The sequence below is a fragment of the Pseudophryne corroboree genome, chromosome 5 (assembly GCF_028390025.1).
Source record: "Pseudophryne corroboree isolate aPseCor3 chromosome 5, aPseCor3.hap2, whole genome shotgun sequence".
NCBI classification, from domain to species: Eukaryota; Metazoa; Chordata; class Amphibia; order Anura; family Myobatrachidae; genus Pseudophryne; species Pseudophryne corroboree.
Window position 1 is genome coordinate 439,481,545 of NC_086448.1, and position 26,132 is coordinate 439,507,676.

Sequence of the window (26,132 nt, forward strand, 5' to 3'; positions counted from 1 at the left end):
ACTCAGCTTCCAGTTTTAGTCAGGGGCATTGTGGTGTGTGGCATAGTGATCACAGGCATTACGGTATGTGGCATAATGTGTGACAGGCATTATGGTGTGTGGAATAATGTATCACGGGCATTGCAGTGTGTGGCATAATGTGTCACAGGCATTGCAGTATATGGCATAATGTGCCAGGGGCATTACAGTGTGTGGTATAGTGTATAATGGGCATTACAGTGAGAGGTATAATGTGCCAGGGGCATTACTATAAGGGGTATAAAATGACAAATAATGTAAGGGGCATGAATCAGGATTTTTTTTTTCCTGTGGTGGGCAATGTCTGGGCGTGCAGGCTGCAAAACTAGGGTATAAGGTAGTCTTGGTAGTCTTTTCCTGGAATGCCACACCCCTTGCAATGAGGCCACGCCCAATTGGGGAGGGCACGGCAGAAACTTTTTTGGCTTGGGGGAGCAAAATTTCTAGTTACGCCACTGACATGATCACTCTGTATTGTTAATAAAGGCACCACACTGATCCCCCTGTACCCCAGGTTCATTTGCATGTCATACAACTTAGTTATTGAATGCACCCTTTATTTCACCAGTATTTGTATCAATATCTGTATTATTATCTGTATGTGACCCGAGCATTGTGTCTCCAATAAAAGGCACTGCAGACACTAATGTGTTAATTATTGCACTTTCATAAAAGTTAAACAAAAGGTGAGCGCAAACCAGGGGACAAAACATAGTGCTGCACTGGTCGCCCACTCCTCTTTCCGATACTAGTCTTTCATTTTTGAGTTGTTGTTTTCATTTTTTTAGTATCTTGCAAAGTCTAATTAACTTGGCAGCTGATTGATATTTTGTACAATGTCATTATCTTTTACAGCTCCGCCCAAGCACAACCGTATATGAACTTGCAAAAAACTTTAACTTAGAAGTATCGATGTTTGAAAGACTAATCAGGATGAACATCCCCTACGTACGATTGGACTACCAGGTAAGTAGTTTTTTTAAATTATAATTTTGGTTTTATTTTTCTTGTTTTACTTCTTTGCCTCAGAAATGTGGCAATTTAAGGGAGTGAATCAGATTTCTACATTAACATGTTATGGAGAGGTGTAAATAGAACAGAATTAGGTGGCAATTCTAGAAGAGTCAATTTTAACCCTTTCACTGCTTAGTATTTCCTCACGCTGATCTACCTTCCAACTGTCCCGATTTTCGCAGGACAGTCCTGTCCCACAAGGGGGGGATGGGGAATTGGGAGGCTCGTGGCACACATTAAGCTGTGCAGCGGTGAATAGATGCTGTGCGCATGCACACAGAGAAGCACAGAGAGCTGGGCATGCCCCCATTGTGACAAAAAGAGGGGTGTGGCTCGCTGTCGAGGGCGTGTGCCTTCGGCGCACTGAAGTGTCCCTATTTTCCTGTGGACGATGTTGGGAGGTATGCACTGATGAGCCTACTATGGAACCTTTTGGGCTGGTCATATTGCAACATCAGTAATCTGTTTATGAATTACCATCACAAATAATGCCTTTTGGAAAAACAAAAAACATTAGTTTGCTTATACAGTACCTCCTGACGGGTGGTATTCATGTGACCGCCGGTCTGCTGACCGACAGTCACATGACCTCCTCCACCATCCCGCCGGCTCAGTATCCCGATGGTCGGCATGCCGACCAACAGGGACTATTTCCACTCGTGGGTGTCCACGACACCCATGGAGTGGGAATAGAACCCGTGGCGACCGCAGGTCGCCACCGAGCCCGCAAGGGGCTTGCTGCACTCGCCCCTCCCCGCCGGGATCCCGGCGTCGGTATGCTGCCGGGATCCCGGCGTCGGTAAGCTGACCGGCGGTCAGGAGACCGCCGGTCAGCCATACTACACCCCTCCTGACACAGCAAAGAAAATATAGCTTAAATGGCCAAAAAGTAGGGATTTATTTTCTTGAAATTGCATGGAAATGAACTAAAAGAGAATGTGAATATTTTTTTTTATTTTTTTTTTAGAAACAACAGTGTAGTTCTTGCTTTGGCACCAGTCCTCCATTCTAAAACAACATAAAAGCAGGATTGTACATATATAGTTTCATAATAACTGTACTCTTTTTTGTTAGTTTGCGTTATTTTGAATGAAATACATAAAATGTGTAGGAATAATATGGTAGTCCAACAGGGCATTTTGGAAACAACGTCAACCATGTTAGATTAACTGTTCTTTTAGTTCCCTTTCTCCATGCTATTGCACTTCTAGTTTTTGACACCAGCATAATGACATCAGTATGCACCATTCCTTCCTATGGGTGGTCTTCAGGTTGCTGACTGTCGGGATCCTGGCGCACAGTATACCGGCGCCGGAATCCCGACAGCCGGCATACCGACAGTTTTTCTCCCTCGTGGGGGTCCACGACCCCCCTGGAAGGAGAATAAATAGCGTGGCGTGCGTAGCGCGCCACCGTGCCTGCAGCGAGGCGAGCGCAGCGTGGCGAGCGTAGCGAGCCCGCAAGGGGCTCATTTACGCTCGCCACGCTGTCCGTATACTGGCCGTCAGGCTTCCGGCGCCGGTATGCTGGTCGCCGGGAGCTCGGCCGCTGGCATACCATACCACACCCCCTTCCTATGGCCCACACTGACAAATTCTTGTAGTAGAGGAATGGTGACCCTTATTTTCACAGCCATGAACCCCCATGAGTAGTACTAAGGCCAAGTAAAACTCATTCTTATCAGGTTAAATGTACAGTATATCTGGAGTCCTGATCCTTAGCACCAAAAGAGCTGATAAAACTTGAAGTGCAAGTTTCAGGGTTAATTGGAGCTAAAGTTGAGCATGCAAAGATATTTCTTACCTATTTCTTCCACTGGAATGACATAGGAATTAAAAGGGAATGTTGGATTAGCACTTCAACATGGTGAGGCTGCAAAACTGTCTGAAACCCAAAAGGGGAAGAAGTGTGCACATTCATGGAAGCATTCCTGGGTTTTCTGAGGTTATTCCTGAGTCTACAGAGTGGACCTTTTCAAAGGAAACTTTGTCATGGAGTTTAGAGTTGGGGGTATTTGGTTGTTAGCGTTTACCTTTTTAATGCAGCCAAATAGTTCATGTATTTCACTTGAGAAAGAACATTTAGAATATAAAATTATTTTAAAAGGGATTTGTAGTTGTAACACAATGAAATATAGGCTAGATAGTGACACAATGGGGGTAATTCCAAGTTGATCGCAGCAGGAAATTTTATAGCAGTTGGGCAAAACCATGTGCACTGCAGGGGAGGCAGATATAACGTGCAGAAAGAGTTAGATTTGGGTGGGTTATTTTATTTCTGTGCAGGGTGAATCCTGGCTGCTTTATTTTTACACTGCAAATTAGATTGCAGATTGAACTCACCACACCCAAATCTAACTCTCTGCACATGTTAAATCTGCCTCCCCTGCAGTGCACATAGGCCCTCATTCCGAGTTGTTCCCTCGCAAGCTGCTTTTAGCAGCATTGCACACGCTAAGCCGCCGCCTACTGGGAGTGAATCTTAGCTTATCAAAATTGCGAACGAAAGATTTGCAATATTGCAAAAAGACTTCTCTGTGCAGTTTCAGAGTAGCTCGAGACTTACTCTTCCAGTGCGATCAGTTCAGTGCTTGTCGTTCCTGGTTTGACGTCACAAACACACCCAGCGTTCGCCCAGACACTCCTCCGTTTCTCCGGCCACTCCCGCGTTTTTCCCAGAAACGGTAGCGTTTTTTCACACACTCCCATAAAACGGCCAGTTTCCGCCCAGAAACACCCACTTCCTGTCAATCACATTACGATCACCAGAACGAAGAAAAAACCTTGTAATGCCGTGAGTAAAATACCTAACTTCATAGCAAATTTACTTGGCGCAGTCGCACTGCGGACATTGCGCATGCGCATTAGCAACTAATCGCTCCGTTGCGAGAAAAAAATAACGAGCGAACAACTCGGAATGACCACCATGGTTTTGCCCAACTGCTAAAAAAATCCTGCTGCAATCAACTTGGAATTACCCCCAATATTAAAATCGTTGCTGGAGCTTAGACGTAATTGTATGCCATGAGTCAACTTAACTTCAATGTTTTGTGTAATTTCAGTGCAAGTAATGAATTTTCTCTTTTTCAGCATCGAATGAGGCCTGAAATTGCACGGCTGCTAACACCACACATATATGAAAAGCTGGAGAACCATGAGTCCGTATTACATTTTGACAACATTAAGGTAAAATGTTATCATGGAAGTGGTGGCAAATTCTACCATATTAAAAAGCATGAAAATAGAATTAACTAGCTCTCACACTAGCCACAAGGCCCTGTTCTATAAACTATTTTGATCTTTCGTGATGTCAGTCTACTACAATAACACAAGTTACACTAATGTTTAATCAGAAGTATTGTAATAATGACATTCTATAATGACCCCTGTTTATATATTCAATATTATGGCTCCTTATTATATTAATATTATAGCAGTCCATATTTTCTCATACGTCCTAGAGGATGCTGGGGACTCCATAAGGACCATGGGGTATAGACGGGATCCGCAGGAGACATGGGCACTTTAAGACTTTAAATGGGTGTGAACTGGCTCCTCCCTCTATGCCCCTCCTCCAGACCTCAGTTAGATTCTGTGCCCAGAGAGACTGGTCACACTCAGGGGAGCTCTACTGAGTTTCTCTGCAAAAGATTTTATGTTAGGTTTATTATTTTCAGGGAGTACTGCTGGCAACACGCTCCCTGCTTCGTGGGACTGAGGGGAGAGAAGCAGACCTACTTCTGTGAGTTAAAGGCTCTACTTCTTAGGCTACTGGACACCATTAGCTCCAGAGGGTCTGATCACTTGGTATAGCCTAGCTGCTCGTTCCCGGAGCCGCGCCGTAGTCCCCCTCACAGAGCCAGAAGAAAGAAGCCGGGTGAGTAACCGAAGCAAAGAAGACTTCAGTTAAGACGGAAGAAAGCTTCACTGTCTCGGAGGTACCGCGCAGTGGTCGTGCTGCGCGCCATTGCTCCCAAACACAAGCGGCACTACACGGGTGCCCCTGCGCCCTGGGCAGCAATAAACCTCTGTTTACACCTGGCAATAAGGGTATACAGTACAAAGGCACTGTATACAAAGCCCCACCAGTATAAAAAATAGTGAGACTTAAGCGCGCCATTAAGGGGGCGGGGCATAGCCCTCACAGCTCTAATCAGCGCCATTTTCTCTTCACAGCAGCTGCAGAGACGCTAGTCCTGGCCTCCTCACAACTGTCCAAGTAACAGGGTGTAAAACGGGGAGGGGGCACATCTAATTTGGTGTTGATTAATATACATATATATAAAAAAAGCGCTGCAGGTCTGAGGCATTGTATATCAGTGTCGGACCGGGTTAGGCGCTGGGTGTGAGCTGGCAAACTCCCTCTGTGTTTTCTCTAACAGGCCTTATTGTGGGTCTGTCCCCTATAGCCAAGTGTGATAGTGAGTGTCGGTACGAGTGTGTCGACATGTCTGAGGCGGAAGGCTCTTCCCAGGAGGAAGCTGGAGTGGGGACAGAACAGAGTGTGGGAGTGAATCTGTCGGCACCGCCGACTGCTGATTGGGTAAATATGTGGAGTGTCTTGAATGCAAATGTGGCTTTATTAAATAAGAGGTTGGATAAATCTACGGCTCAAAACCAAACGTGGAGACAATCCATGAAAGATGCTTTATCCCAAACTCAGACCCCCTCAGGGTCGCAGAAGCAGTCATATAACCAGATAGCAGACACAGATACCGACACGGATTCGGACTCCAGTGTTGACTATACTGATGCCAGATTGAATCCTAAACTAGTTAAGAGCATTCAGTACATGATTGTGGCAATAAAAGATGTGTTACATATTACGGAAGACCCGGCTGTTCCTGATACTAAGGTCTGCATGTTTAAGGGAAAGAAACCTGAGGTTTCGTTTCCTCCCTCTCATGAGCTGAACACTCTTTTTGAAAAGGCTTGGGAAATTCCTGACAAAAAGTTACTGATTCCCAAGAGGATTCATATAGCATATCCATTCCCCTCTGAGGAGAGGGAAAAGTGGGAGTCAACACCCTCGGTGGACAAAGCTCTAGCATGGCTGTCCAAGAAGGTGGCGCTTCCATCCCCTGATACGGCAGCCCTAAAGGATCCTGCGGATCGTAAGCAGGAAACTACCTTAAAATCTATTTATATCACTACGAGTACGCTGCTCAGACCTGCCGTGGCATCGGCATGGGTGAGTAGTGCGATTGAAAAGTGGGCAGATAACTTGTCATCTGAATTAGACACCCTGGATAGGGATAGCGTACTTTTGACACTGGGTCATATCAGGGACGCGGCAGTCTACCTCAAGGACGCTGCAAGAGATATTTGCCTCTTGGGATCAAGGGCCAATGCCATGGCAGTCTCAGCTAGGAGAGCATTATGGACTCATCAATGGAATGGTGATGCTGACTCTAAGAAGGCTATGTAGTCTCTGCCGTATAAGGGTGGTGTTTTGTTTGGTGAGGGCCTCGCGGACCTGGTATCTACAGCTACCGCGGATAAGTCATCTTTTCTACCTTATGTCCCTGCTCAACAAAAAAAAACGCCACATTATCAGATGCAGTCCTTTCGGTCTAATAAATTCAAAAAAGGACGAGGGTCTCCTTCCTTGCTGCTAGAGGAAGGGGAAAAAGGTCGCCGGCTGTGGCAGGCTCCCAAGAGCAGAAGTCCTCCCCGGCTTCTACCAAATCCACCGCACCGGTGGGGGCACGTCTTCAACTCTTCAGTCAGGTCTGGGCTCGCTCGGCCCTAGATCCTTGGGTACTAGAAATAGTGACCCATGGGTACAAACTGGAATTTCAAGACGTGCCTCCTCACCGATTTTACAAATCGGCCTTGCCAGTTTCTCTTCCGGAAAGGGATATAGTATGCGCTGCAATACAAAAGCTGTGTCAACATCAAGTCATTGTCACGGTACCCCCGACACAACAGGGAGAAGGCTTTTATTCAAGCCTGTTCGTGGTCCCGAAGCCGGATGGCTCGGTCAGACCGATTCTGAACTTTAAATCCCTCAATTTATATCTGAAAAGTATCAAATTCAAGATGGAATCTCTCCGAGTAGTGACCTCCAGTCTGGAAGGGGGGGATTTTATGGTGTCAGTCGACATAAAAGATGCCTACTTACATGTCCCCATATATCCTCAACATCAGGCTTACCTGAGGTTTGCTGTTCAGGATTGTCATTACCAATTTCAGACATTGCCATTTGGTCTTTCCACGGCTCCGAGGATTTTCACCAAAGTAATGGCGGAAATGATGGTGCTCCTGTGCAAGCAGGGTGTCACAATTATCCCGTACTTGGACGATCTCCTGATAAAGGCGAGATCAAAGAAGCAGTTACTAAGAAACGTTACGCTCTCCCTGATGATTCTGCAACAACAAGGTTGGCTCCTAAATTTGCCAAAGTCGCAGTTGGTTCCGACAACACGGCTGTCATTCTTGGGCATGATTGGGCATGATTCTGGACACGGAATTACAGAGAGTTTTTCTCCCAGTGGAAAAAGCTCTTGAAATCCAGAACATGGTAAAAGGGATTCTGAAACCGGCAAGAGTGTCGATTCATCAATGCACTCGGGGAAGATGGTGGCGGCCTACGAGGCCATTCCGTTTGGCAGGGTGTTTCAGTGGGACCTGTTGGACAAGTGGTCCTGGGCTTACCTACACATGCACCGGAAAATAAGCCTATCTTCCAGGATCAGAATTTCTCTCCTGTGGTGGCTCCAAAGTTCTCACCTCCTAGAGGGACGCAGGTTCGGGATCCAGGATTGGATCCTGGTAACCACGTATGCAAGTCTCCAAGGCTGGGGAGCGGTCACACAAGGGGAAAATTTCCAGGGAAAATGGTCAAACCAGGAAGCTTGTCTGCACATAAATATTCTGGAATTAAGGACCATCTACAACGGCCTTCTACAAGCGGAACATCTTCTTCGCGGCCCGTCCATCCTGATTCAGTCGGACAACATTACAGCAGTGGCGTACATAAACTGCCAGGGTGGAACAAGAAGCAGAGCGGCGATGGCGGAGGCCAGAAAAGTTCTCTGCTGGGCGGAAAAACATGCAAGCGCTCTGTCGGTGCTCTTCATTCCAGGCGTGGACAACTGGGAAGCAGATTTTCTCAGCAGACACGATCTCCATCCAGGGGAGTGGGGTCTGCATCAAGAGGTCTTTGCAGAAGGGACAAGTCTTTGGGGAATTCCTCAAATAGACATGATGGCGTCTCGCCTCAACAAGATACTTCAGAAATATTGTTCCAGGTCGAGGGACCCGCAAGCAGTTGCGGTGGACGCCCTGGTGACACCGTGGGTGTTTTGTTCGGTCTATGTGTTCCCTCCACTTCCACTCATTAGAAAGGTTATAAGGATCATAAGAAGAACAAAGGTTCAGGTGATACTCGTTGTTCCAGATTGGCAACGGAGGGCCTGGTATCCGGATCTTCAGGAATTACTCATAGGAGATCCCTGGCCTCTTCCTCTAAGAGAGGATCTGTTACAGCAAGGGCCGTGCGTGTTCCAAGACTTACCGCGGTTGCGTTTGACGGCATGGAGGTTGAACGCCAAATCCTAGCTCGAAAGGGTATTCCCGGTAAAGTCATCCCTACACTACTTAAAGCTAGAAAGGAGGTAACGGCGAAGCATTATCACCATATTTGGAGAAAATATGTGTCTTGGTGTGAATCCAAGAAGGCTCCTACGGAAGAATTGCAGCTGGGTCGTTTTCTCCATTTTTTGCAAGCAGGTGTGGATGCAGGCCTAAAGTTAGGCTCCATTAAGGTGCAGATTTCGGCATTATAACTTTTCTTTAAAAAAGAATTGGCCTCCCTTCCAGAAGTTCAGACTTCCGTGAAAGGTGTGCTGCACATCCAACCTCTATTTGTGCCCCCAGTGGCACCGTGGGACCATAACGTGGTGTTGCAGTTCCTTCAGTCACATTGGTTTGAACCTCTACGGAAGGTTGAGTTGAAATTTCTCACTTGGAAAGTGGTCATGCTTTTGGCCTTGGCGTCTGCAAGGTGGGTGTCGGAATTAGCGGCTTTGTCTCACAAGAGCCCCTATTTGATCTTCCATGTGGATAGAGCGGAATTGAGAACTCGTCAACAATTTCTCCCAAAGGTGGTTTCTTCGTTTCACATGAACCAACCTATTGTGATGCCTGTGGCTACTGAAGCCTTGGCTGAATCAAAGTCTCTCGATGTGGTCAAAGCTTTGAAAATTTATGTAGCCAGAATGGCTCGTATTAGGAAAACAGAGGCTCTGTTTGTCCTGTATGCTTCCAACAAGATTGGACATCCTGCTTCCAAGCAGACTATTGCTCGCTGGATCTGTAATACGATTCAGCATGCTCATTCTACGGCTGGATTGCCGTTACCGAAGTCAGTGAAGGCCCATTCTACCAGGAAGGCGGGCTCATCTTGGGCGGCTGCCCGAGGAGTCTCGGCGGTACAACTTTGCCGAGCGGCTACTTGGTCGGGTACAAACACTTTTGCAAAATTCTACAAGTTTGATACCCTGGCTGATGAGGACCTCATGTTTGCTCAATCGGTGCTGCAGAGTCATCCGCACTCTCCCGCCCGTTCTGAAGCTTTGGTATAAACCCCATGGTCCTTATGGAGTCCCCAGCATCCTCTAGGACGTATGAGAAAATAGGATTTTAATACCTACCGGTAAATCCTTTTCTCTTAGTCTGTAGAGGATGCTGGGCGCCCGTCCCAGTGCGGACTCTAGCTGCAGTACTTATTAATAGTTATTGCTTATGTTACACGAAGGTTGTGTTTCGGTTAAGATCAGCCTGTTGCTGATTTTGGTTCATGCTGTTAACTGGTGTTTAGTTAAAAGCCATGTTGTACGGTGTGTTGTGGTGTGAGCTGGTGTATATCTCACCCTTGTTTTAACAAAAATCCTTTTCCTCGAAATGTCCGTCTCCCTGGGCACAGTTCCTATAACTGAGGTCTGGAGGAGGGGCATAGAGGGAGGAGCCAGTTCACACCCATTTAAAGTCTTAAAGTGCCCATGTCTCCTGCGGATCCCGTCTATACCCCAAGGTCCTTATGGAGTCCCCAGCATCCTCTACGGACTAAGAGAAAAGGATTTACCGGTAGGTATTAAAATCCTATTTTTTCAATTATAAATAGTATGGCTCCCTTTATATAATGTAATAATAGGGAATACTTTCATTTACTAAATGCATATTAAAGTACCCTCTACAAACTAAAATATTATAGATTTCAGTGTTAAGTGCCATTAGGTCCCATTTTCATGCGTATCGCTGCGATTCCCCATATCACACAGTGGGGATGAGGCCATAAACACACCCTTGTCCTGCTCATTTAAAAAGGGAAGTGGGTGAATGTTCTGCTCTTCTGTTTCTCTCAAACTTTCCAGTAATGGTGGCATGCTTCTATATGCCAGTACTTCAATGTGCATACCGCAGTACCGAATGTAATAAGCTTCTTCTGCTTCACGGGAGGTTTCGGTCCTCCTTGTGCTCATCTTAGGACACCTGCATTACAGTGTGACAGGTGTATCACTCCAGTCACTCTCCCCAACTGATTTATTTAAAGATTATCCCACAAAACCAACTTATTGAACATTTACTACTTAGCTTTGCATTGTGGATGGAAGCTTGTACACTGCAAGTTACCTACACCTGATGGAATTCTTATTAATGCAGAGATGTATATACCAAGTATATAATATCAGGCCCTATGAGTGTTTGCTCCAGCTGCTGTATAATGGGAGATGGTCAGTCTCCCTGTACAAGGATAATACAAATATGAAAAAGAAGAACAGCGCTAATAGTAGTATGCAATTAAAAAACAAAATTTAATATAAAATTAAAATATGCATGAAATCTACTTGCTCAAATTTAAAAATAACAGCATACTATACTTGGGGGTATATATGGCAAATAATGATATTGTGTGCCAGCTGCAGGAGTAATAAGACCGTGTCCTTTCAATTATTATAGACAGTTCACAATGATGTGCAGGCTTGTTTAAAGGATTCCAGAAACAAGTGGAATAACCAGCTTTGTGGTCCAGAATGTAGGATCCAGTGGCAGTGGTTCCTAAGTGCAGCAGGACTATTGGTGGTATCCTTAGTCCACAGTAGGTAATCTGGACTAGCCTGTGTAATAACCAAGTGAAGCAATGTCCAATGTCTCCGCGGACCTCTTTCCAAATGGGGCACAATAGGGCACAGGTCTCCTGTAGTTGCAGCACACACCACTGACGCATTTCGTTGCTCCAGGTAGCTTTATCGAAGGTATATACTGATTGTCCAGGTCCGCTTCATATATGTTATATGGTACCATTGTCAACATTCTATTGGTTGCTTGTTTAACAAGCCAATCATCTCAATAAGTACACTACTATAACAATAATCTCATTGTAAACAAAGAGGAGGCAAGGTTTACATGAAATCTATAAAGAACAGGTTGGAGAGTATGGTAAAATCATTAATTTCTTAAGTTTTATTATTAAATGCTCCCAATCACGTGATCGCCATCATACCACAATATTACATAGATACAACGCATTCAATCCATTGGTAGCCTTCTGTCATGTGGTGCCATCTGACAAAAGCCCCCACGTGACGTAATGCTTCCAGTCAATCCCTGTACTTAGTCACACAAGACACAAGACCGTCCATAGGCCGATCAGAGGAGTGACGCATTGAGTATTGTGGTCACATGAATCAGAGCAGTCCACATGTCCGGTCACATGTCCGGGCACCGGCCAACCACTAGTAAGTAACGGTCGTTAGTCCAATAGACCACAGCAGGGTAAATTCCACCCATTATGAAATGACATATTTCCAGAAAGTCCTCATCGGCACCATAGGTAGGGGCAAATTGCACACATCTAGAGTCGAATGTAAAACAACATAGCACTAAGGATTTTGGTTGTATAAACAGTATTATAAGAACCACAGTATTTACAAATCTAATAATTATACATATAACTTATCATTACACAGCATCTGGATCAATATGCTGATTAGTATGTCTCTGGTCATGTGACCTCCCCTATATTGAGAGGGTTTAGCCAGTATAATATATATGTTACAGAGGCTATCGTGGCCACATGATCGGAGTGAATTACATACATAACCAATAAAATATCCGTATATAGTAAAGTTCCCCAACGGCAGAGAATAAAAATAATAAAAATCCTCTTCTCTAATTTTAAATATAATAAGATGATTAATCCTTATCTATAAGATATTTGAAGGTCTGTACCCAAGGTCTGTTTAGATAGTCAGGTGATATGGTTATAAATAGCTGTATTACACACCCACAACTTAACTAGCGAACAGGGTGAGGACAAAAGACAAAGTGACCAGGGCAGTACATGTAGTTGGAGCAGCACTACATCTAAAGTTGGCAACCATAGGGATCTCAAATACCAACACTGTCACAGAACCCTATAGCTACATGGGACCTTCTGTGAACTGACAGTGTGGTAGAAAACTGAATTCAGCTCCAGGGCTTCATTGAGACCCTGGGGGTGAAGTGTGTTCAATTGGAAAGTCCAATATATTTCCTGCCTACATAGTCTATTATATCTATCGGCACCACGATTCCTCAATGAAATATGTTCCAAGCCAATCAATTTCAAAGATGTCGGATCACCCTCATGATGCATAAAGAAGTGTTTCGGCACACTGTGGTTCTGTACTTTCTTTATAATATTTCTCTGATGTTCCATGAGGCAAACTTTTAGGGGTCTCGTGGTTCTCCCACATATTTTAAATTACAGTCGCATCTGTCTGGACCCTGATTAAGTACAGGGATTGACCGGAAGCATTACGTTACGTAGGGGCTTATGTCAGATGGCACCACGTGACAGAAGGCAACCAATGAATTGAATGAGTTGTACTCTCTGTGTAATATTGTGGTATGATGCCGATCACGTGATCGGGAGCATTTAATAATACAACTTAAGAAAGTAATCATTTTACAATACTCTCCAACCTGTTCTTTATAGATTTCATGTAAACCTTGCCTCCTCTTTGTTTACAATGAGATTATTGTTATAGTAGTGTACTTATTGAGATGATTGGCTTGTTAAACAAGCGACCAATAGAATGTTGACATTGGTACCATATACCATATATAAAGGGGACCTGGACAATCAGTATATACGTTTTATAACGCCTGGAGCAGCGAAACGTATCAGGAGTATGCTGCAACTACAGGAGACCTGTGCCCCATTAGAGGTGAGGCTGCAGAGTTAGATTCAGTGGTTATAACCTAGAATGAAAAAAAACAAAACAATTAAGGGCATGTTTCAAAGTTGGGAGCTTGGATAAAAGTCTAGTGGCGAGAGTGAGGGTATTCCAGAGGTTAGGGATGGAAAGAATCCAGAATACAAGAAAGGAACGTTGTGGTCAGGGAGGAGGTGAGACAACTGTCATCAGCAGAATGAAGAGGGCAGGGAGAAGTGTGTGAGTAGATTAGGCTGGAGGCATAGGGATGAGTGGTAAGGTTGAGAGTTTTGTAGGTACAGTACGAGAGAGGAGTTTAAATTTAATTCTCAGTAGTATAGGGACTATAATAAAAATAATAAAACTCTACTAGGTAGTAGTAGCAACTTTTATTAAGATTAAGCAGATGTGGGGGCGTGGCCTAGCCAGCAAGCTTAGTGGCTGTGTTCTTTGGGAGCTCCTGCTAGGTCCACATTTCTAGCTCATATATATACGTTTGTGGGGACTTTCATTACCTCCACTAGCACCAGAGATCATCCTTCAGTGTCTGGGATCAAGGGGCTGCAGATGCGGAGCCGGGGGACTCTTTTCAGGGTCCCTGCGGGTTGTGGCCTTCCCCTCCCTCTGAAGCCGGGGACTGTGCTGTGGATCTCCCCCCGGACCGGAAGCTCGGCAGAGCGGACCCTCTTGGCGGCGGGACTCGGATGCAGGGACTTCTTCCTCTGTGAAGATAGCTGTGGCAGCACCCGGGACCGTCTCCCCCGCGACCCGGTGGCAGCAGACAGGAATCTAAGTGACCGGCGACGGCCCCGATCGGCTGGTGAGCCAAACCTTCCCCCCCCCCCCCCATGACTATCCTCTTGGCGCCCGGAGGTCCTGCAGTGCACGCAGCTCCCCCGCCCCTACAGGAGCCCGTCCACAGCTGTGGGCGGCTTGCTGGGTGGCTCAGGCGGATCGTGCGGCCTCCACTCTCCCTGCGCTGGGCAGTCTGGCTGGGTGTGTGGTCAAGGCGGGCCTCAACTATACCCCTTCAGACGCAAACCTCCTTCTCCTGGCCTGCTTTATTGTAAAGGGGCTAAAAATCTGCCACCCCTCTTTCTACACCCACTGCTGCAGGGGATTCTTATTGAGTATCATTATTACAACCCTCTACAGTGTATATAACCTGCTGTCCTGCCCTGATCGTCACCTATATACCTGTAGAACGGACAGATTCACCCACACCAGCTGCACCCCCCTGCTGAGCCCTTCTACCTACTGGTCTGCATAGCCCTGGGGTTGGTCACAACTACTAACGGTGTTGTTTATCTTTCTCATACTGGGCCCTTCTGTTATGGTGCGGATGCTGTCGCCAACCGGGAATCAAATTACCACGGCTTTGATAGGATGTGATCTCCTCTAAAATGTGCTCTCCTCGTGCCTCCCTGCCTCACTTTAGCTGACACATCTTCACATGCGGCATGGTTGTTGTTCTGCTATACTGAGGCCCCCGCTGAACTCCCCTTTCTACTGGTGATAAGATTTTCTCTGGAAAGCGCTACATCATGCCTCCAGAAAAGCATAAAGCCTCCAAACCGATTTCTCAAGTCGCCTTTTTCAAGCCTTCTCCTTATCGCAACAAGTCTCAGGAGGCTGGGGTCCCTGTGTCCCGAACGACCCCCTCGTCTATGCTGTCCTCTCCTATGGCGACCGCATCCTCAACTCATAACTCCCCTCCCTCGCCACATCTGGAGGACAGCAAAGCCTTAACAGTGGGCAACATGAAACTACTGTTACATCAGTTTAAGGACGAAGTCGCATCTTGCCAAAGCTCTATTGAGAATTTGGGTGAGAGAACCGGTCAGCTGGAAACAAAGATGGGTGAAGTGGTTGGTTCGCATAATTCTCTCATCGACTCTCATGATACCCTAGAGGGGGAAGTAGCTGCCTTGCGGGACAAAGTAGCGGATTTGGAAGATCGCTCGCATAGAAACAACCTTAAGCTCAGGGGAGTCCCTGAAACAGTTTCCAATAGCAGCCTTCATGACTATACTATAGAGGTCTTCAAGAAACTACTACCCTCCGCCACCTCATCGGATCTGATTTTAGACCGTATTCATCGAGTTCCGAAGGCCCGTAATGCTCCAGAGGGGTCGACGAGGGATGTCTTAATGAGAGTCCACTTCTTCCACATTAAAGAGTCCCTGCTCAAGGCGGCTAGACCTTCTTCTGACACTACAGATGCCTTAGGCCCGCTTCAACTCTTTGGAGATCTGTCGCAGTACACCCTCACCAAAAGGCGTTCTTTTCAACCTGTCACTGTAGCGCTTCGGAAAGCTGACATCGTTTATAGGTGGGGATTCCCAACACATCTACTGATTTACAGAGAAGGCTCCGCTATTGCTGTATCTTCGGTAGAGGACGGTATGAGACTTCTTCATAAATGGAGTTTAGGGGGAGATCGCGGGACTGGCTCTCCTGACCGCCGACTCCAGCAGGACTGGTCGACGGTTGAGAGATAGGGCCTCGTCTCTGCTATGTTTGCTTGCCGTGAATGGCCTTCGTTGGGCTGGGATCACCCCTCCAGAATATCTTGCTACAAAGATTGTTATGGACATAACTTTTGTTGCTTAATGTCATTGAGTTCCTTTTTTTTTTCTTTTGATCTTCCTCTTTCTCACGTTCTGATTTATGTGTATTGATTAGAGTTATGTTCTAGGAGTTAGAGATAAGCGATATGAATCTTTTTGATATCTCAGTTTTAGACACTAGGATAATTTGTTTGATTTGAACTCAGGGATCTACTCGAGATAGCATATTACTGTTGACTTGCCCTTATTTGCTCTCTATGCCATGTGTCTATATGGTTACCAAGTTTTGTAGTTTCGGTATCTGACTGCGGGGAGGTTGGCCACTAACCTCTGTACTTTGTAGTGTGAGGCGCTGGATGTTTTGGTGCCTTACTATGACTCTGTATCTTTACGGGGTCTTTTTTTTCTTCCTTTTCTTCTCTGCTGTCACTTTCCTTTCTTCCTTTTGTATCTTGTCTCCCCCATGGTTATGGATCCAATGTGTCAGTGTCTTCAGGATACGGTAGTCTTCTTGATTTTACCTGGTGGTTTCAGTGGTCGACCCGCTTCCCGATTAATTGGTTATGGTCAAATTGGTGTCACTGAATGTTAAGGGATTGAATTCCCCTCAGAAACGTAAATTGGCTCTGTCCTCCTATAAAATGAAGGCGAATGTTGTCGCACTTCAGGAAACTCACTTCAGGAGACTAGACCCCCCTAGATTTCATGATAATCGCTTCCCTACCTGTTACATGGCTAATGGCCCCACGAAAAAGGCAGATGTTGTGATACTGTTTTCCCTGAACTGTTCTTTCACCCTAGAATCCCAAATAGTGACCCTGAAGGTTTGTACCTCATTTTAGTGGGACAGCTCGAAAATACTGTGGTCACCTTAGTCTCATGCTATGCACCGAACTCAGGCCAACTTACGTTCTACAAGAAACTATGCTCCCTAATACAGAAACATGCTAAAGGAGCTATTGGGTGATTTTAATATGGTCGTTGACCCTTTGATGGATAGGTCTCGCCCCATTAGAAGTGTTTTAACTAGGATTCAGCGCACCCCAGATAGGAACACCGGTCTTCGCCATTTACTTGGTGAATATGACCTTTATGATGCGTGGAGAACTAAACATCCTAAGGTTCGAGACTATTCTTTTTACTCGCATGTCCACTTTTCGTATTCTAGAATTGACCCTGTTTTGGCTAATAAAGAGACACTAACGACTAATAGGGATATAAACATATTGCCAATGACTTGGTCTGACCACTCCCCCCTACTTGTAGTGTGGGACCCTGAAGCCTGTAGAGTCTCTCCAGGTCCCTGGAGGTTACGGAATTTCTTACTTAACCACCCTGAAGCTTTTCACGCCATACAACGTTCTATACAGCTATATCTAGATACTAATAAGCCGGAGGATACCTCAATATTCAATAACTAGTGCTCCATTAAAGCGGTAGTACGGAGATCGGCCATTCAGACGGCTTCGCGGCTTAAACGTTCTCAACAAGCTGAACGTTTGTTGGCTGAAAGTGAGGCTGCCAAACTGGAACTGGTGTATAACGCTGATCCCCACAACAGAACTGTTTTCAAACTTTTGCTAGCCGCTAGGGAGAAGGTAAATGTTTTCTCTCTTCGGGAAGTGCAACGTAATATTGCACGGCTGAACCAGAGATTTTATGTGTTTGGTAATAAGGCGGGTCGACTTTTGGCCCGGAAATTGCGGGGTAGGCGAGCTAGGGCTAGAATTCATAATGTTTGCTCCCTTACTGGCTCCAGGGTGTTTGACCCTTATGATATCGCAAACACCTTTGCAGAGTATTATTCCCAACTCTACAGTTTACAGTCAGACCCAGCTACTCCCCAACCCTTGGAGACGGAAATCCACTCTTTTTTGCATAGAATCTCCCTCCCGATGCTGGACTCCGCGACCTTCCTGTCTCTTAGCTCCCCGTGGACTATAAAGGAACTAGAAGCAGCTATTGACGATCTCCCAAGAGATAAGGCCCCTGGACTTGATGGCTTCCCATCTAATTTCTATAAAACATACAAAGCTGTTGTCAGTTTTTAATGAGGCATCAGATGTAGGATGGTTTCCGAGGGAAATGCTTCAAGCGCAGATAGTTGCTATCCCCAAACTTGGTAAACCTCCTGCATCTGTTCAAAATTACCGCCCTATAGCTCTGTTAAATACAGACGTTAAGCTTTTTGCGAAGCTTATCGCTAATCGTCTCAGCCCATTATTATCAGGTTGGTTTTGTTCCAGGTAGGCCCCGGACAACACTCAGAGAGTGTATAACATCTTGGAGTATTGTAATGCACATAAAACGCCCCTTTTGATTCTTTCATTGGACGCCAAAAAGGCGTTCGACAGACTCCATTGGGGATATCTGAGAGCGGTTCTAAGTAAATTTGGATTATTTGGGAGGTTTTTGGATTCCATTTTTGCTTTGTACTCCAACCCCTATGCAAGGGTGTTTGTTAATGGGTGTTTGTCGGGTGGGTTTGCTATTTCGAACGGCACTAGACAGGGCTGCCCCTTGTCCCCCCTCAATTTTGCATTAGCTGTCGAGCCCTTAGCCGAAACTATTAGGTCTGAGGCGACAGTTACAGGTCCCGAGATAGGAGGATTGACTCATAAGATCAGCTTATTTGCAGATGTCATTTTGCTCTGTTTGACCCAGCCTGACACCTCCCTCCCCACCCTTCATAGTATCTTGGATAGATATACCAGAAAAGCCTACTATAAATTAAACACTTCCAAAACAGAAACTCTGCCGTTCCATATTCCACCACACATAATAGCTTTGCTTAAGGACAGATACAAGTATGCTTGGCAAGTGAGATCTATCAAGTATTTAGGTATTCATCTCTCACTAGATAGGGACTTATATGACTGCAATTATACACCCTTATTAAGCGCATTTGAAAAATTAATTAAAGAATGGTCCCTTCACAAAATTTCCTGGTTGGGGCGTATTTCTGCAACCAAGATGGTACTGCTCCCTAAACTCCTATATTTGTTTCGGGCTATCCCTCGAGGCTTCCCCAAACCTATTGCCGTAAGGGCAAACGAACTCATCTCTCACTTTATTTGGAAGGGGTCTAGACCCTGCATTGCTAGGCGGGTCTTGATTTTACCCAAGAATGTTGGAGGTGTAGCTTACCCTAGTTTAGAGACATACCACTCCACCTGTCTTCTCAGCCAGGCTCGGGACTGGTTCACCACGCACAACCCTAAACCATGGGTCCTTATTGAACGGTCTTTTTTGGGATTGATTGACATGAGGGATCTCTTCTTGTTGCCTATCTATGGCATTCCAAAACAAAATGGCAGGACCCAGGGGAAGCGATTAGAAGCACCTTAAAGCTTTGGCATTTGGTAGTGGTATCCGACCCAACTATTTCATTGCCGACAGCTAACCTATCTGTTAGAACTATTGCCTGTGTTATACTTAATCTTGCGCTGGAAGCTTGGATAGATGCTGGGATTGTGAATTTGAAAGATCTCTGCTCGGAAGGAAGTTTAGCGCCCTTCTCTAGCTTGCAATCCCACTTCGATCTACCAAAACATGACTTCTTTATATACTTACAAATACGCCACTGGCTTCATTACTGTGCTGGAGGATTCAGAGGTACCACTCCCCTTCCTGCTCCTTTATACTTTTGATTGTCCTCCCCTGGCCATAGAGGTGGGATATCTAAATGGTATCATTACATTGTCCTTCTGACTAAAACGGGTAAGACTCCCTCACAACTTAAATGGGAAAGAGACCTTTCTATTGTTCTTCGAGAGGAGGAGTGGGACTCTATCTCCTTAATGTGTTTTAAGATTTCTAAATGTCTTCAACATTCCGAAATGTTTTACAAATTATGTCATAGGGCATACTTTACTCCGCAGCGGCTTCATAGCATTTGGCCCTCGATTTCCCATCTCTGCTGGAGAAATTGCGGACAGGTGGGCAATATTTTACATATTTTCTGGGAGTGCCGATCCTGAAGCCGCTGTGGACGGAAGTGTTCTCTCTTATGCGTGAAGTGTTGGGTGTGGAAGTGTCATTGAATCCCATGTTTGCTTTGTTACACTATTCCCCATATGCCCTACAGAAATGTGATAGTTATGTCGCTGGTCATATCCTCATATCCACTAAGGCTGCGATTGGTCAGTTGTGGAAATCGCAGTCGATACCCACCATCCAAATTGTCATTAATAATACCCACAAACATTTCTTATTTGAAACAACAGGAGGTGTGTATTCTATATCGCCTCCCACAGTGCAAAGAAATTGGTTGAAGTGGAGGGAATTTCGGGAACGGCAGGGTCATTCCATGTTTCTTGATTACTCCACAGATCTGACACAATTACACTCCCCACAATCTGATAGTACCTTGTTGTAACGGTTATTCCACACTTACCTCTTAATGGCAATGCCTGATTATACCGCTTCTATGAACACAATTGTTGTAGAGATCTACCTTTGTCTGTATGTTTCCCCTTCTGTGTTGCTGTCCTGTACCCTCTCATCTTATCTTCCTATCTGCATTACTTGTTGTTCTCCCTATTTTATTGTTATTATCTATTTTCTTTTGTTTGTTGCCAAGATTAGGAGTACACGATTGGCGAATTGAGAACTCTGTCCTAGTGTAATTGTGTTATGTCAATTTTCTGTCGTTTTACTCAATTCTGGCATTTGTTTGAACATTTTCTGTACAGTGTGCTATTATTCTTGGTTTTTTGATTCTCTAAAAATGTAATAAAACCATTATTAAAAAAAAAAAAAAAGATTAAGCAGATGTGATTAAAATGTAAGTGCTTGCAGCGGTAGTATGCATATCATAAGCATTTGTGTGAGTTGTAAGTATTTTATTTAGTGCTTATAAATGACAGTCAAAAATAAATAACATCATGCAATAAATAAACGAATATAGCTTTTAAGATTGAGAAATTTGAGTGGGGAGCTTCAGTACTAGGAACAATGTACCCTACCCAATATTGCCCTATCCTGTCTCATGCATGGCTGGCAAATGCAGAAGTGGAGTTACCAGCTGGGGTCAGATTCCAACCTGTTTCGGCTTTAGAAAAGATGTCATGTCTTAACAGTCTTTTCTGAAGATGAATAAAAGTTGAGAAAGAACCTTATTATGAACAAATGGCAGAAATGGACGAGGCAGGATTGTAAAAGGGATTGGATGTAGGGGGAGCAGGAAAGCATAGAGTCAAGTGTGATACCTAGATATTGGACTTGGGGAATGGAGGATAGTGAGTCACTATCAACAGAGAGGGAATGGGTGGGAGTAGAAGGGACCTTGCCTGGTGAAAAGACGTGTACAGTTTTTGAAGTAATGAATTATAGAAAGCATTGTTGGCATAAGGTGACAGGAGAGGACAGAGAGAGAAAAGTCTGGTGATGAGTGGTAAATTTGGGTAATGTCAGCTTAGAGGTGGAAGCAAAGTCTAAAGTAGCTGAGTAAATAGAGGGGGAACCTTGGGGGACCCCTACTGAAAGTAAAATAGGAGGGAAGGTGGAGGTAATACAGAGAAGGAGCAGTTTGTCAAGGAGTAGATGAACCAAGATAAAGATAAGTCATGAAACTCAATGGACTGGAGACATTGGAGAAGGAAGTGGCCAACTGTGTCAAATGAGGTCAAGTAATATAAAAATAAAATGTCCTTTGGATTTGGCACTGAGGAGGTCTTCACTGACCTTGGTATTTGCCGTGTCTGTGTAATGGGGAGGGGGTAGTGTGGGATGAAGGTAAATCTGGAGAGTAGGTGTTGGTCAGAGAGAGAAGGGGCAGTTGATAAAGTGTCCATTGATGTAAGAGGGGGAGGAGGGCCATTATGAAAGGTCAAACGAAGAGGAGAGGAAGAGAAGTTTGGTAGTATCCTGGTTGAAGATATTATTGATTGAGATGTTAAAGTCCACCAAGTGGAGGGAAGGGAGGTGAGAGAAGAGAAAGTGGGGAAATCAGTTGCCATGAAATTGGCTAACCAGACCAGGGGCATGATAAATGGTAAAGAATGGAAAAGTAGAAATATTAGAAGAGATGAATATTACCCCTTTCACACTGCCAATGCCGGATCCCACCCGGGAATTGGAATCGGGTCCTTACCAGGTGGGATCCGGCATTGGCAGCTGCTGCAGGCTTCCCCGACCCGGCAATATGCCGGGCGGGTTGCCATAGCAGTGGGGGGAGAAGCTGGCGGCGGGGGCGGAGGTAGAGGCGGTGCTGGGAGATGAGATCATCTCCGCGTCGCCTCTCCCTGCTGTAGTAAACGGGTCCTGGGACGCATCAACCCGGGAGCCCGTTTACGCAGCCACTGACCCGGTATTCAACCCGGGTATAACACTACTTTATTCCCGGGTTGAATTGCCGGGTCAGGCAACCCGCAATTTCATCTATGCCCCTTTCACACCGCACACTGACCCGTGTCAACCCGGCAATATGCCGGGTCGATACAAGGTTATTTGTGCGGTGTGAAAGGGGTATATGTTAACCTTAAAGAAGGAAAAGTTTGGGAGTATAAGAGAGATGGTTCTGAGGAAACATGACAGTTGTAATTTTTGTGAAAGAGAGATGAGAGGCCCCCATAAAATAGTGTAGCAGGAAATTCAGTTTCACTAGCCATATTTCTATGATATTGAGGGATTTAGAGATGAAGTGATCATGGGTGAGAGATCAGCTTGTTGCAGACTGACCTGACCTTTTTGAGTGGAGGGACAGAAGAGGATAGATGTGTAGGAGGTTAACAGTGCTGCAGGAGCAATGGGGAGGGTTGCAATTGAGTTTACGGGAGTAAAAGAGGTTAATATCTGAGGAAGAAGGGTAAGAGAAGGGGGTAGGGGATGAGAGAGAGATTGTTAGTCATGATGTGGAAGTAAAATAGACAAAGGGGTTCATTGCCTGATTAAGGGTTCCAGCCGCCCTAGGCTAATACAGAAGTGGCCACCCCCCTTCCCCACCACCAATTTTTTTCGCTCATATTCAGCTAAAAATCTTTGTTCTTTGTTGTTTCACAAATTCAGTACTGTGTATTATGCAGTTCCAAAGAAGGAATGGTGCAGTTATGCACATTGCTTGAGTCTCCTTTTTGGAGAGACAATGGTGGTCATTCCGAGTTGTTCGCTCGTTGCCGTTTTTCGCAATGCAGCGATTAGGTGGAAAATGCGCATGCGCATGGTACGCAGCGCGCATGCGCAAAGTAATTTAACACAAAACTTTGGAGATTTACACAAGCTCGAGCAACGTTTTTTCAATGCTCGAGTGATCGTAGTGTGATTGACAGGAAGTGGGTGTTTCTGGACGGCAACTCAGCATTTTCAGGGAGTGTGCTAAAAAATGCAGGCGTGCCAGGTAAAAACGCAGGAGTGGCTGGAGAAACGGGGGAGTGGCTGGCCGAACGCTGGGCGTGTTTGTGACGTCAAACCAGGAACTAAACGGACTGAGGTGATCGCAATCTAGGAGTAGGTCTGGAGCTACTGAGAAACTGCAAGGAATTATTTAGTAGCAGTTCTGCTAATCTTTCGCTCGCTATTCTGCTAAATTAAGATACACTCCCAGAGGGCGGCGGCCTAGAGTTTGCAATGCTGCTAAAAGCAGCTAGCGAGCGAACAACTTGGAATGAGGGCCAATGCTCCTCAATTCTTTGTCCATATAAGTGAAGGAGAAGGCAACACATTAACTTTTTTACATTTTCAAAAAATAGCTCATATGAACTTTTTATTATCATTTTTATTTCATACATATAACAACATTATTATCTGTGCATCTGTTTAACTCATAGCCGTACAACACTTTCATAATAAATTATGTTGCTTACATTTGACTGTACTGTACATCATCCTTTGTGATCATCTATATACATGATATCCATTTACTTACATGTCATATATACACTACATCTAAGTTAATCACTATGGTGGTCATTCCGAGTTGTTCGCTCTGTAATTTTCTTCGCATCGCAGCGATTTTCCGCTAATTGCGCATGCGCAATGTTCGCACTGCGACTGCGCCAAGTAAATTTGCTATGCAGTTAGGAATTTTACTCACGGCATTACAACGTTTTTTCTTCGTTCTGGTGATCGTAATGTGATTGACAGGAAGTGGGTGTTTCTGGGCGGAAACTGTCCGTTTTATGGGAGTGTGTGAAAAAACGCTACCGTTTCTGGGAAAAACGCGGGAGTGGCTGGAGAAACGGAGGAGTGTCTGGGCGAACGCTGGGTGTGTTTATGACGTCAAACCAGGAACGAAACTGACTCAACTGATCGCAGTGGCAGAGTAAGTCCCGAGCTACTCAGAAACTGCAAAGAAATTTCTATTCGCAATTTTGAGAATCTTTCGTTCGCAATTTTGATAAGCTAAGATTCACTCCCAGTAGGCGGAGGCTTAGCGTGTGCAATGCTGCTAAAAGCAGCTTGCGAGCGAACAACTCGGAATGAGGGCCTATGTGAAGCGCTGGAAGCACCCATGTTCCTTTACTAAGTGAAGAATGCAAAGTATTAGATGAAAAAGATATGATTGCAATATGTAAGCAAGGAGTACAGTAAGAATTGTCCAGCCCATGCATAAAGTAGGTGCTTGAGTTGGTGGGTAACCAAAATCACACAAATGTTCTGAATATAGGGCCTAATTCACTATGGATCCCTAGTCAGTCTGAGATAGCAATGTTCACAAATCTGCTATTGCTAAAAATTGCATGTAAAGAGCCGCCCAGAAAGGATTAAAGACGCCCACCGAATCACAATGTATACGCAAAAAATTAGCACCATCAACAGTTGCGGCTGACCCCAGCATACTCATAATAAATGAAAATGTAGTCGCACCAGGCACCATGTTTTTGAACGCAGCGTTCACAGATGATGTCAGATACATACCCTAAAAACAGCTATGACATGCCTGCGTTTTCCCAACCACTCCCAACAAACGCCATGTTACCATCCACGAACGTTCACTTCCTGTCAATCAAAATGCGTTTTCTTTACAATTAGCCTGCATACGCAATGCGATCACATTTCACGCAGTCTGCTGATAATTGCTCATATTTGCAAACAGTAGTGAATCAGGCCCTTAATCCTCCAGAAAGAGTGCAAGTAAAATACAGTGAGGTTTGACAGTGGCAGGGGAGTGATGTCAGAAGGGGAGATGTAAATGTGACCAAACGAATAGTTAAGCATCAGTGACAAGAGGAGTAATTCGGTATGGGAACATAAAGTGTGTGTAAATGTTGGTGAAAGATGAAAATCAGCACATGTAAGAGGGAGTTAGAGGTAAGTAGCAAATGGGGTTAAATATCAGCAATATTAGATGTTCAGAATATATTGAAAAAGCAGCTGTAGGAAAAGCAGCTGAAAAAGTTCTGTAGAGAATGTCCAGGCAGTGACCAAAGCAGGTGTGTGGTTACAGAAACACACAGGCAAGTGTTGGAAGTGCTTTAGAAGTTTTCCAGGTAAAATGTTCCCATTGTGTTCATGTCCTGTTAACTTCTTCTTTAACTTCTGTATAACTTTTATAGGCTCTACACCTACGATTGCCGGCCGGTGTAACCGACGGCCGAAACGGACGACTGACGCCCCGGCGGCGGGGGGTGACAGGGGGGAGTGAAGTTTCTTAACTCCCCCCGTCACCTGGCCCCATAGCCTTACATGCTAATATGGACGAGATTGTCCATATTGGCTTGCATGTTTAAAAAAGTTGGCACCAACGATGAACAAGTGCGGGGCAGCGCATCGTTCATCGTTGGTGCCTACACACTGTATGAACGATATGATGAACGAGATCGTTCATATCTTTAAGTGTAATCGGCAAGTGTGTAGGGGCCATTACACTTGTAAGAAACCAAAACAAAAAGCTAACACTGGCAATAGCTGCCTAACAAGATTTAAGCAGCCTTAAATACACTATGTGACCCAAGACACCTGGCGCGAGTGAGCCACCAGGTCCCATGTGGCTGCTAAAGCCGTCTTTTTTGCATCGTTTCAGCAAAAAAATTGTCTTAGTCATATTATGACTTATGATGTGACAAGTATAGCGCAACGGAATTTCCTGCGCCATATAAGAAACTGTTAAGAAATAAATAAATAAAGTATGTACCAGGATACTGTACTGAATAATTTTATATGCAACACTTGTATTATGTGTGTGACTGAGTCTGTATACAAAGTACAACAGATCTTGGCATGAAATAAAACACATCCACTGCATCGTAGCACTTCGTATACAGATTCAGACTCAGTTGCACAGATATAAAAGTGTCATATATCAAATTAATTAGCACAGTCTCCTGTTGCATCCGAGTCACATCACATAATGACTAAGCAGAATTTTTTAGTCAAAACATGCAAATAAG

At 45.0% G+C, this 26,132-nt stretch overlaps 1 protein-coding gene across 12 annotated transcripts in view; it reads left to right on the forward strand.

Moving 5' to 3' along the window:
* The window catches only part of LOC134927833 (NFX1-type zinc finger-containing protein 1-like), a 585,162-nt gene that overhangs the window by 550,994 nt on the left and 8,036 nt on the right, over window positions 1-26,132 (forward strand). For all 12 annotated transcript variants that reach the window (XM_063922818.1, XM_063922822.1, XM_063922829.1 and 9 more), the window contains 2 exons: window positions 874-984; window positions 4,122-4,217. In XM_063922818.1, coding sequence (XP_063778888.1) covers window positions 874-984; window positions 4,122-4,217 — 207 coding nt within the window. The remainder of the gene's footprint in view (window positions 1-873; window positions 985-4,121; window positions 4,218-26,132) is intronic.